The sequence below is a fragment of the Hemiscyllium ocellatum genome, chromosome 13 (genome assembly GCF_020745735.1).
Source record: "Hemiscyllium ocellatum isolate sHemOce1 chromosome 13, sHemOce1.pat.X.cur, whole genome shotgun sequence".
NCBI lineage: Eukaryota > Metazoa > Chordata > Chondrichthyes > Orectolobiformes > Hemiscylliidae > Hemiscyllium > Hemiscyllium ocellatum.
This window is the reverse complement of record NC_083413.1, coordinates 19,208,239-19,220,893: the sequence shown is the minus strand read 5'-3', so window position 1 is coordinate 19,220,893 and position 12,655 is coordinate 19,208,239. Positions and strand designations below refer to the sequence as shown.

The 12,655-nt window shown below is 39.6% G+C and overlaps 1 protein-coding gene across 1 annotated transcript; it reads right to left on the bottom strand.

Annotated features, from left to right (window-relative positions):
* Positions 1-3,450: 3,450 nt before the first annotated feature.
* LOC132821687 (extracellular calcium-sensing receptor-like) lies at positions 3,451-10,720 on the bottom strand. Its single transcript, XM_060834393.1, has 6 exons — positions 10,599-10,720; positions 9,914-10,205; positions 6,518-7,351; positions 6,166-6,393; positions 4,489-4,612; positions 3,451-4,382 (listed from the first exon to the last, which is right to left on the bottom strand). Exons 1-6 carry the CDS (start codon positions 10,667-10,669, stop codon positions 3,451-3,453), a joined length of 2,481 nt encoding a protein of 826 aa, XP_060690376.1. The 5' UTR covers positions 10,670-10,720.
* Between the last annotated feature and the right edge of the window lie 1,935 nt (positions 10,721-12,655).

The window sequence follows — 12,655 nt, the reverse complement described above, 5'->3', positions numbered from 1 at the left end:
AAATGCATAAAAGTGGATAAATCCCAGGACCTGATCAGGTGTACCTTAGAACTCTGTGGGAAGCTAGAGAAGTGATTGCTGGGCCTCTTTGCTGAGATACTTGTATCATCGATAGACACAGGTGAGGTGCCAGATGACTGGAGTTTGGCTAATGTGGTGCCACTGTTTAAGAAGGGTGGTAAGGACAAGCCAGGGAACAATAGACCAGTGAGCCTGATGTCGATGGTGGGCAAGTTGTTGGAGGGCATCCTGAGGGGCAGGATGTACATGTACTTAGAAAGGCAAGGACTGACTAGGGAAAGGCAACATGGCTTTGTGCGTGGGAAATCATGTCTCACAAACTTGATTGAGTTTTTTGAGGAAGTAACAAAGAAGATTAATGAGGGCAGAACAGTAGATGTGATCTGTATGGACTTCATTAAGGCATTCGACAAGGTTCCCCATGGGAGATTGATTAGCAAGGCTAGAGCTCACGGAATACAGGGAGAACTAGCCAATTGTATACAGAACTGGCTCAAAGGTGGTGGAGGGTTGTTTTTCAGACTGGAGGTCTGTGACCAGTGGAGTGTCAGAAGGATTGGTGCTGGGTCCTCTACTTTTTGTCATTTACATAAATGGTTTAGATGTGAGCATAAGAGGTACAGTAAGTTTGCAGATGACACCAAAATTGGAGGTTTAGTGGACAGCGAAGAAGATTACCTCCGATTACAACAGGATCTTGACCAGATGGGCCAATGAGCCAAGAAGTGGCAGATGGAGTTTAATTCAGATAAATGCGAGGTACTGCATTTTGGGAAAGCAAATCTTAGCAGGACTTAAACACTTAATGGTAAGGTCCTAGGGAGTGTTGCTGAACAAAGATACCTTGGAGTGCAGGTTCATAGCTCCTTGAAAGTGGAGTCACAGGCAGATAGTATAGTGAAGAAGGCATTTGGTATGCTTTCCTTTATTGGTCAGGTTATTGAGTACAGGAGTGGGGAGGTCATGTTGCGGCTGTATAGGACATTGGTTAGGTCACTGTTGGAATATTGTGTGCAATTCTGGTCTCCTTCCTATCGGAAAGATGTTGTGAAACTTGAAAGGGTTCAGAAAAGATTTAGAAGGTTGGAGAATTTGAGCTATAGGGAGAGGCTGAACAGGCTGGGGCTGTTTTCCCTGGAGCATCGGTGGCTGAGGGATTACCTTATAGAGGTTTACAAAATTATGAGGGGCATAGATCGGGTAAATAGGGAAAGTCTTTTCCCTGGGGTCGGCGAGTCCAGAACTAGAGGGCATAGGCTTAGGATGAGAGAGGAAAGATATAAAAGAGACCTACGGGGCAACTTTTTCACGCAGAGGGTGGTACGTGTATGGAATGAGCTGCCAGAGGAAGTGGCAGAGGCGGGTACAATTGCAACATTTAAGAGGCATTTAGATGGGTATATGAATAGGAAGGGTTTGGAGGGATATGGGCCGGGTGCTGGCAGGTGGGACTAGGTTGGGTTGGGATATCTGGTCGGCATGAGCTGGTTGGACTGAACAATCTGTTTCCATGCTGTACATCTCTATGACTCCATGACTCTGTAGCACCAGCTCTGCTGCATCGTATTCGTTACAATTTTCTAATCTGGAGAATACCAACCTTCATGACTCCTGTTAGTTATCCAATCGTATATTCATATTAACATATGAGTTCAAACATAATGAGCTCATATTTTGTGTAGTAACCTTTTTTTATGTCAACCCACTTAATACATTTTGTGAATTCACATGCAGCACATTGAGTATTTCCTCTTTTTTTTGCCCTACTCGTTCCATTCTTTCAGATGTCTGATAAATTTATGAAACATGATTTGCAGAAGTCTGGTAGCCAAACTGCCTAGGAAGCAGCGTGAGATTCAAATATAATAATAAGGTTTAGTTGCTATTATTCCCTGTCTACCAATTCCAGGTATGAATGGCAGGCTTTCTGTGCTGCCTAGAAAACTGACAGCCAAAGTGAGGCAATGGCGGCTACATGGAAGAGGTCAATTTAATTTCACGCTGAATGGATCATAAAACACAGAAACATTCCCACAGACCAGTTCCCAATATACCGTCCCTCAATCCAAGGGCTGGCAATCCTTCAAGGACAGGTCACCTCTCCCCCTGGACCAGTCACCTCTTCCAAAAGTGTGATATAAGTCAGGTCTGCAGCTATCTCATCCAGGATTGTTGACTTCTCCCACATTCAGAATTCAGTTCATTTGAACTGAGTAAGTTAATTAGACACCTCCATTCACCATTAAAAATTTTACTCCTCATCAAATATTTAATCATCCATAATGGTTTCTGTAATTTTGCTCATGATGAACACCAATATGTCTGACATGGTTATTTAGCAAGAAAGGATTCATATCCATGGATATATGGTCAATAATGTGCACAAAAAAGTCAATAAATAGGTTGAAAACACCAATTTCTATCGGTTTCAATCAAGGTAGAAGACTATGTGTGCTATGTGTGATGATCCATATATAAAAAAACAATTTCAGGAATGATTGGTAAATAATGTACAATACAGCAGTGAATTACAGCATCTCAGCAAGAAGATACTCAAATATGTTAAGAGTAAACATGTGGTACATATCATTTAAATAAGTGTAAAAAGCCTGCTGGTTAGTGAGTGCATATTACAGATATGCTCTCATTAAGAATGGGAGAAGATTATTATTTGTGACTCCTTTGGAATATGAATAGAAAACTAATTCTGCAAAAGGCCAAATATTGAGTTTTCCACATTACCGCCAATATGGTAAACTCAAAGTTTCCAAAACCTTCCCATTCCACCATCATCATCTCACCCCTCCCACCAGTGACCCACTTCAAAGTCAACTTAGCACAGTGATGGAATTTTTATTAAAGTGCTTTGTGAAAACAATGTGAGCAATCTATTTGGACATTGAATCGGCCAAGTTTCAGAACTGAATTTTTATTCAAGGGTAAAGCTAGTTTCAAATAGAATCTCCATGCAATAAAGAAATTCAAGTCACAATGAAGAAACAAAAAGTAACTTTGATCCATCTTTCAATAAATATAGGTTACACACCACTTTCTATTCTGATTACTAGAGGAACATTGATTATCTGAAGGACATGGGTGGGGACTACTTTGTTTGGATAAACTAATGCCAGATAATCGAATGTCAGATAAAACAGTTTAGCCAAGAATCAGGACCTTACAATATTGTTTGGATAATTGAATGTTGGATAATTAAGGTTACTCTGCCCTGAGGTTTCATGTAAGTGAAACGTGGGGCAGATGTATGAAACAGTCAAAATTATCAGCTGAAGTTCAAAATTACAGGTATTGCAGGTCATTGTGGCTTTGTTCGATTATGTGAAATGAGCCCTGGTGTACTATTCTGCTTTATGGCTCTTCACACGCAATGGCCACGCACTCTCATTATGACAAAAATCTGTGTTCTGTGTTTCATTTCTGAACATTCTCAAAGCTTTTATTGGAAGCCACTGAGCCCATCATGTTCCTCTTTGTATTATTTTCTTTCTTCAACAGAATAATATAACATTTTGGAACAAAAATGCAAATAAGCAGACCAAAGCTGGAAGCCAAAATAGCAAATACTTCAACTGCCACAGCATATTTCCCTGGCGAACTTATGTACGCTGGAATGAAAGTTATCCAAACTGCACAAAAGATAAGCATGCTAAACGTTATGTGTTTCGCTTCATTGAAGTTATCTGGAAGTTGTCGAGCCAGAAAAGCTACCACAAAACACACGCAGGACAGAAATCCAATATAACCAAGTACACAACAAAAGGCTAATGAAGACCCTACATTACATTCAAACACGATTATCTCGTGAGAGTGACTAGTGTTTTTCAATGGATAAGGTGGAAATACAATTAACCAGGCTGTACATATTACACATTGTACCAGTGTGAGGATGTAAACCATCAGCCGTTGCTGTCTTGGTCCAAACCACTGCATCATATTATTGCTGGGAAATGTTGCTTTGAACGCCATCACCACAACAATTGTTTTACTCAATACACAAGAAATGCAAAGAACAAAACTAATACCAAACGCTACGTGGCAGAGCATACAAGACCAAACTGAAGGCTCCCCAATGAATGTAATTGAACACAAAAAACAGAGTGTCAGGGCAAAAAGTAGAAGGAAGCTTAACTCAGAGTTATTAGCTTTTACAATTGGAGTGTGTCTGTAGATGTAGAATATTGTGAATACACTGACAGTGGTGCAGGCTCCAAACAGCGCCAGTGTCACCAAACTGATTCCCATTGTCTCGAAAAAGGAAAGAAACATAATTTCCTTTGGAACGCACTGATCCCGTCTTTCATTAGATTTGAATTCCAATGGACATTTTATACAATGAATTGAATCTAGAAATCAACACAAGACTTCGTCAGTACATGAGGAATCTTGAAACCTGAGCAATGCAAGCATCTAGTTTAAGAAACAATACCTTTAGCAATGGTGTATCCTTACCAGTTGTGTTACTAATTTCACCTTCTGCACATTGTATACAATCAAAACAGCAAATGGGTTGTCCTTTTCTTCTTGCTTTTCTTGTTCCTTGATTGCAGCTTTCAGAACAAACAGCTTTAGGTACCTCATTAGGAATATGAATACAATGGTGAAGAAATGTTAGTAATTCCATTTGGCAAATGTACAACATTTACTCTGGTAACAGAAAAGACCTACTTATGTGACCCTTGTTAGGACAGTTATTTTTGAAGTACTATCAGCATTTGTAACCTCATCTTGTTGCAGTAAAGTGCTTGAAATACATTTGCACAGACTATTCACGTAACATTCCGCATGTGTACCAGGATTTGAAAAAGGAAATAGGGAAATATCTAAATAAAATCTGATGCAATTTGCAATAATACCATTTAATGGCTAAAATGAAAACCAGTTTCAGAAATAAAACTGTTTTTTCTCCATTTATTCATGCAATGTGGTCATTGCTGACTAGCCCAATATATATTGTCCATCTTGAATTGGCTTTGACCTCCCTTTCTGAACCATTGAAATTCATTTGCTGTTGATATTGTTGCTATATTGTTATAAGGGGGAACTGAGACATATTTCAAAGTCAGGATTGTGAGAGGCTATCAAAGGAAATTGAGGTGGTGGTGATACATGGATTTGTTACCAATGTTCTTGGTGGAAATAAGCATGAGTTTGGAAGGTGCTTCCCAAATAACATTGTAGAATTTCTGTAATGTATCTTGGAGGTGATGCCACTGAACATCTGTGGTAGAGGAACGTTTGTGGACTTGGTACCAATGAATTGTGCTGCTTTTTCCTGTGTTTATCAAGCTTCTTCAGTGCTGTTGGACCTACACCCATCGAGGCAAGTGGGAGGATTTGATCACTGTCCTGAACTGTGTCCTGTAGGTGGTGGTTATGTTTGGAGATTCCTGAGGTGAGTTGCCTATTGCAGCTTTCCGAGCATCTGGTATGCTCTAGAAGCTACAGATTGGAATTGATTATTCCAATTGAGCTTTTTGTAAATATTATGCCCAGATAGCGTTGGATTCAATGTTGCTGATGCAATTGAATATCAAGGGGAGATGATGAGGGACAATATATATTGGGCTGGTCAGCATTCTGTCATTGTTTGACATTATTGCAGCAGAAATGTGTTTGTGGTCTAGATGAATATGAACCATCATGGTCTTTGACATACAACTAATGTATTCATTGCTCCCTCTTTTTTTTTTGCAAACCTATGCAACCACTTTTCAGTATGTTTAGATTTCATGTCTTTGTTCCTACATTCATTTGTTCATGCAGTGCTATTTTAACATATAGATATGAGAATAACTCGTTCTTCATTTGCACATTTTTCTTTCATATTTTTAATTACATCAGTTATGAGCAAAGAAATTCTGCTGTTGAAGTGAGTGGAAATATAATATCTCTCTGATCTTACATCCTGGATTGATCAAGTTAAACAATTTTCAGGTTGGTGAGCAGATATTCTCTGTTTAAAAGTGCTTGATCAGTTGCAATTTTATTCCAAGTTGGGAAATGGGCAGTTGCTGGCAGTGCGCCTGTTTGATACAACAACCATCAGTTTGCTGTTCCGGTTCAGAGAAAAGAAATTGAACTTAATGTTAAGGCTGGTTAAAAGGGATGGTTTTCCACAAATCTTACCGACTTCTGACCACCACTCCAAACAATCGCTCCTTCTGTTATTGAAAGCTCTTTTCCAAAACGAGCTGATCCATTATAGAGCCCAACATTTACAATGTCGATGTTACCGAGGGCATTTGGTTGCCAGTTTACAATATCATAGGTTGCAACAGGGTCTCCATTTTCATCAAAATAAACTTTTTCTCCGATCTTGGTTGTGAATTTCACTGTTTTCATATAATATAGTAACTTTAAACAAAAAAAAAACAAAATGAGAACTTATTTACATTAATTGCAATATTTCAACTGTGAATTTGACCACTTTTGACATATATGTAAATGCTGAGATCAAACCATGTTAAATGTTCCTCACCTGCCATGGTTGAAAATTTGAAATATTGGCACAACTCCCATTGGTGAAAGGCCCTGACCCAGTTTTACATGACGCCATATTGTGAAGTGCATGAGCTATTGCATAAGTTGCTTTGTACACGTTGTAAGTGACTCTGTATTGCAAGACATCAGTAAATTCATTTTGGATATTTTGTAAATTTTCTCTTCCTGTGCATTTCTTCAGCTCCGATTCAGTTTTTCGTGAATCTGTTTTGTTTCCATCAGTTAGAGTACAGCCAAAACAACTTTCCCAAAACAGTTTGACCAAAAGGTTCTCTGGATACAAGGATGGATGAACTTTCATTAGGAACTCTCTCAATCCTGGTATATGGACTTTGCGAATTGCAACTCCAATTGTACCAAAAGCAATCTTTTTGGTTTCCTCCGGAGGAAGAAGCAATGCAGAAACCCATGATTCAGTTCCAATCCATTGTATGCCACTGACATTTTGTCTAATCATTTCTTTTAGTAGAATGTGCATGTTTGATTTTCCCACAAAGGCAACGACAACTTTTGCAGAAGAGGTTTTTATAGTGTCAATTGTTTTCAGTAACTTCTCTTGCGCGTATGTTATATGAAATGACTCAGAAAAGGCTATGCAAACACCAAATTGTTGGACTGTGTCTTCAAATGCTTGCATTCCAAAGTTTCCATAGTCATCGTCACTCTTAACTGTACCAATCCAGGTCCATCCAAAATGTTTCACCAGCTGGGCTAATGCTCTCGCCTGATAGTAATCACTTGGTATTGTTCGAAAAAATGATGGATATTCCTTTCTATTGCTCAGGCATGCACAGGTTGCGAAGTAACTAACCTGCCATGAATAAAGCAAAAAAACCCTTTGTATTTCAATTATAATTTGTGGTTGTTCATGACATCAAATCAAAAATATCAGTGGAGAAGTGCAAATATTTCAAATAAATCCTCAGGATTAAACATGAAGAACACCTATGAACTTTCTGTGATTCACACCCTCTCTCTCTCTCTACAGGTGACCTGGGGCGATTTCTAATTTTATCTCATAACATCCACTGTTGATATCATCTTATGTGCCTTCACATGGAAGTCAATGGAGGAAAAAGAAAAAAAAAAGTGCAGGATATGAATAATTCTTCAAAGTTTGTGAGAAGATTTGTAGCTCGGGTGCTCGTTGTTGTGGTTATGTCCGCCGAGCTGGGAATTTGTGTTGCAGACGTTTCATCCCCTGTCTAGGTGACATTCTCAGCGTTTGGGAGCCTCTAGTGAAGCGCTTCTGTGATCCTTCCTCCGGCATTTGTAGTGGTTTGAATCTGCTCCTTCCGGTTGACAGTTCCAGCTGGAATTGACAACTGGAAGTGGCAGATTCAAACCACTACAAATGCCAGAGGAAAGATCACAGAAGCGCTTCACAGGAGGCCCCCAAACACTGAGGATGTCACCTAGACAGGGGACGAAACATCTGCAACACAAATTCCCAGCTCGGCGAACAGAGCCACAACAATGAATAATTCTGCATGACCATTACCAAAACTTAAATTACTCTCCAATCAACCCCTGATATCTTTAACAACATTTTCAACATTACTGGTTTTCAAATTCAAGTTTGTGAGGTACAATATTGAAGAATTTTCCTGCCAGAATCCAACTTTTGGCAGGAAAATTAAGCTTACTGTCTCTCAGGCATAATTACGTATTCATAGTAAACCAGTAACTGTACATTTAGTTTAATTTAGAAATATATCAATTGCTAACATAATGTTGCTTTCTATCGTTTGGCATTCTATTTATGCTGTGGTTTGCTGTAAGGTAGGCTTTGTAGACAATACATTAATATGCTATGTTGCTCCCCTTTCAATGTCACGACTCCTTAATTTTGAAAGTTCAAGGAACAGTGTTCTGGGTTAATATTTTGTACCTTGATCTTTACATTAGAGTTGATAGCAGAAGCGTATTTAACGAAATTAAATTTCTTTTTTTCTCAGTTTATCTCTTGTAGAATGTTTTTCTGCTCTGACTCGATGAAAAATTGTCTTATGTGGTCTTGCATCACGATACTGAATTCAACATGACATTAGCTCACTTTTGAAGCTACAATTTCTCTCTTGAAACATGTGCTTGACCTGCCCATTATTGTAACCGTCATTCTTTTTTATTTTAAATCATGCATCAAAAACAAAAGCATATGATGAAATATAACATCCCTGACCGTAAATTCATTTCGCCAGTGGGCTGTTCCCAATAAGTGGATCAAGGTTTCAGTTAAAAAGTAAGACGGACAAACGTGGTAACACATGGTTTTGAAAAGCGATCGACTTTACACTTAAGGAAGATTAGTAACAGATGAATTAATCACTCGTAAATTAAGTTACCATGGTTCATGATAAGAACACATCAAAGTATTGACAAACGGATGCAAAGAAAAATGGTTTAGGGCTTTTGTGGTGCTGTGGTAACGTCCTGACCCGTGGACCAAATATCATCTCAGCTTTTCCTTAGAGAGCAATATCAGCATGGGACAAGTTGTTTAAAAGTTGAGTGAAGCTCTGATATAATAATTAGTTTAAATACTTAGGATGATGTTCATTTAGCACTTGTTGAATCTCTTCGTGTGAGCAAAGGGTGAAAGTGCAGTGTGCAAATATCATCGGCATATCACCATGGTAACCAGTAGCGATTAAATCCAAGGCGTGTGGAATATAAAGATAGCCCCATAACGGTGGGCATTAAACTATGATTGCAGTAAAACAAATGTTCCTATCTTGTTTACTGATTCTTATCCTGATACTACTCCATATGATCTTCTGAAGAACGATCACAGGACCGAAACATCAACACTGATTTATCTCCACAGATGTTGCCAGACCTGCTGAGACTTTCCAGCAATTTCTGTTTTTGATCCATGTAATATAATTCACTGTAAACCTGGCTCGCAGATGTTGCTTGAAGCCATTCAGTTCAAGGATAACTTGGGACTGGAAACAAATGTTGGTTTTGCCAGTACAATTCATCTCATGATTGAATAAAAATGAACTAAAATTGCCAATTGTTGAAAAATTTTTGAATGTTTGCTTTATCATAGGTTACTTCTATTCATCATCAAGTTTTTGAAATGAGACTTTCGAAGCACTATCTTAGATGAAGAGGAATAATAGCTTCGTTATAAAACTGTAGCTAAACCGAGCCAAAGAGCAATCAACAGTCATTGTACTGGACAGTCTCACCATTCTGAATAAACATTCTGAAGGCGATGTAACTGCAGACCTTGGTCTCCTTTGGATTAACAAATTCCAAATTTTGCACTGATAATAGATTAAATGACCCACACAACATCATATCATATTTGTTGTTCTAAATTTATTCACATTGCATAACCGAGTTAGTAAACATCGTATCTTACCATAGGGATTCTGAAGATACCCATGGAAGGTGCTATTGTTAAAGACTTCGTGGATCCAGAATCAGCGACAATCGCAGAAACAACGGAGGAGTTTTTACAATTAACAGAGGGCGTGTTTGCCTCGGGTTTATTCAGAAACGCCATAGCTGCTTTCAGCGATAACTGAGTCAACTGGCAAGAATCGTACAGGCGGTATCCCAGTGTGACACCGGGAAGTAGAGCTGTATCGTTATTTATTTCCTCGATTGCAAAAATCATCGCCAGTGCAAAACGGAAAGGTCTGAATTGAAAGCTGCAGAGAAGGTGAAAAAACAAATGCCTCAATTTCAAACAAGACTTTCAGCGTGTCCACGACCTTCCTTCTCAGCTCCAATAGAATTATTTCAAAGAACAGCAGGAGACCTCTCGCAATGTCGTAACTTACACTTATCCTTCATTTCAAAACGCTAAAAGTGGGCTTTGAGTTTTGATCACAAGACCAATTGTGGGAGCTTGAGGTGCATACATTGCTGTATTACCACGTGACAACCTTGAATAAATTGCTGAAGTTCCTGCTTCAGTAAAAAGCAAGTTGGGACAACACTGCGAAAGTAAAGCGAACCAATTATTTTATCTTAAATACACAAATTATTTCAGAATGTAGTCGTAGAAACCCGTGAAGCAGCATGACGGCAGATGAACCGACCTGATACATTTTGTTGGCTCCGGGTGATGGCTGAACGTGAGTTGTCGGTGCTCAAAGTGGTAAGAATGCATCCCAAAAATTCCACCTAATATGACATCTCCATCCTTGGATAGACCCAGTAAATCAGACCTACCCCAACGTTTGCAAGTCTGCTCATTACTGGTCCATGCCAAGGCAAGAGCAGAATTCATCACTAAAAGGACCGAATAATGCATCTTTGGCAGGGCAAATATTTGTCCTCGATTTACAGTAGGATAACTGATTTAATATAAGCTGTAGCTATTTCATTAAAACACTCCATAATGAGCACCAAATTGACTTCAATCTCTAATGACCATCAAAAAAATTACTTGGCTGATCCCTGAAGAAAACACATCACCACTTTAATCAACATGAGATTCATGAATACAATACCTGTAATTGCAAACACAGTCACCTGCGTAGCTTCAATCCAATTGGGATGGCACAGTGGTTAGCACTGCTACCAGGGACCCGGGTCCGATTCTAGCCTTGGGCGACTGTCTGTGGAGTTTGCACATTCTCCCCATACCTGCATGAGTTTACTCCAGGTGCTTCGGTTTCCTCCCACAGTGTAAGATGTGCAGGTCAATGGATTCTTAGAACTCTGAAGTTATCTTCCAGGCAAAAGTCTGAAGTGTATTTTCCAGTAGGATTGTGCACCTCAAAATTAGAAGTCCAGCAAGCACCGGGAAGACTATCATCATCACCCTTCAGATGTTCTCATATTCTGCTGGGCAACGCTAACTCTGGTCAAACCATTGTTAGTTGTGCCTCATGCAAACTCACAAATGTGCCAAAGGCTGCCACTTCTGGATTTGGAAACTATCCGATCTATTTCAAATTATTTAGAAGGGCAAAATATCTTCAACATGTGCAGCGATGTAGGAGACTGAGGATTGCAGATGCTGCAGATGCAGAGTTGAAATAGCATGGCACTTGAACAGGCAGCAGCTCCGTGGAGCAAGAGATTCGATGTTTTAGGCAGGACCCTTCTTCAGGAGTGGGTAAGAGGAAGAGGGTTGAGAATCATCTATTAACCCTCTTCCCCCTCCCCAGTCCAGAAGAATGGTCCTTCCTGAAAGATTAGATTAGATTACTTACAGTGTGGAAACAGGCCCTCTGAAGAGCAACCCACCCACACCCATTCCCCAACATTTACCTAACACTACAGGCAATTTGGTATGGACAATTCACCTAACCTGCACATTTTTGGACTGTGGGAGGAAACTGCAGCACCCAGAGGAAACCTCACGCAGACCCAGGGAGAATGTGCAAACTCCACACTGACATTTGCCTGAGACGTGAATTGAACTTGGGTTTCTGGCGCTGTGAGGCAGCAGTGCTAGCCACTGTGCCACCGTGCCACCCAAGGTCAACTCTCTTGCTCCTCGGATGCTGCCTGACCTGCTGTGCCTATTCCAGTGCTATGGTTTATCAAACATCTGTATGGCAGGTTAAGAAAGCTGTTTAATGCTGCTATTATGTTGTGGCTGCAAATAGCATGCTTCACTGACAGAATTCAGGCTTCAGCCTGAAAATGCTTAATACATTTAAATGTCAATGCGCAATTACCACTATACAATATGATTTGGTCATAAGGCAGCAGTTGCTGAACAATCCTGACTACTTTAAGACCATTAGTTGATCTAATATAGTGCTCACTTAGATATTTTCTTGTCATCCTGGTCAGTGATGTTAATACAGATAGCTGGGAATTGAACTCAGGCCTACTGGCTCAGAGATAATGACGCTTCAATACCCATTTACAGGTTCCACTGAAAAGTGCTTACTGCTGCTTGCTGAATCATTATCTAATAATATGTGAGACAGCATGGACAAGGATTATATTCGAGCATTGCACCTTTTTCAAATTGCCCATTCATACTTTCCATTATGGTGACAATGCATAGTCAATAGGAATTGATCGGCCAACTAATCAATATTGGTGAAAGGAATCTTGTGGGTGCTGGTTTTTCTATGCATCTGCTGTCTTTGCCCTTGCAGAGAGCGGGAAATGTTGTCAAAGGAGCAACGGT

What these genes read in the sequence shown, in the direction of transcription:
- LOC132821687 (XM_060834393.1), bottom strand. Translation starts at nt 10,669, where the DNA reads ATGCATTCTTACCACTTTGAGCACCGACAACTCACGTTCAGCCATCAC. An exon ending in GAGCCAACAAAATGTATCAG is followed by an intron (nt 10,206 to 10,598) that starts GTCGGTTCATCT and finishes CCTTCTCTGCAG; the next exon opens with CTTTCAATTCAGACCTTTCC. An exon ending in CAAATTTTCAACCATGGCAG is followed by an intron (nt 6,394 to 6,517) that starts GTGAGGAACATT and finishes TTTTGTTTAAAG; the next exon opens with TTACTATATTATATGAAAAC.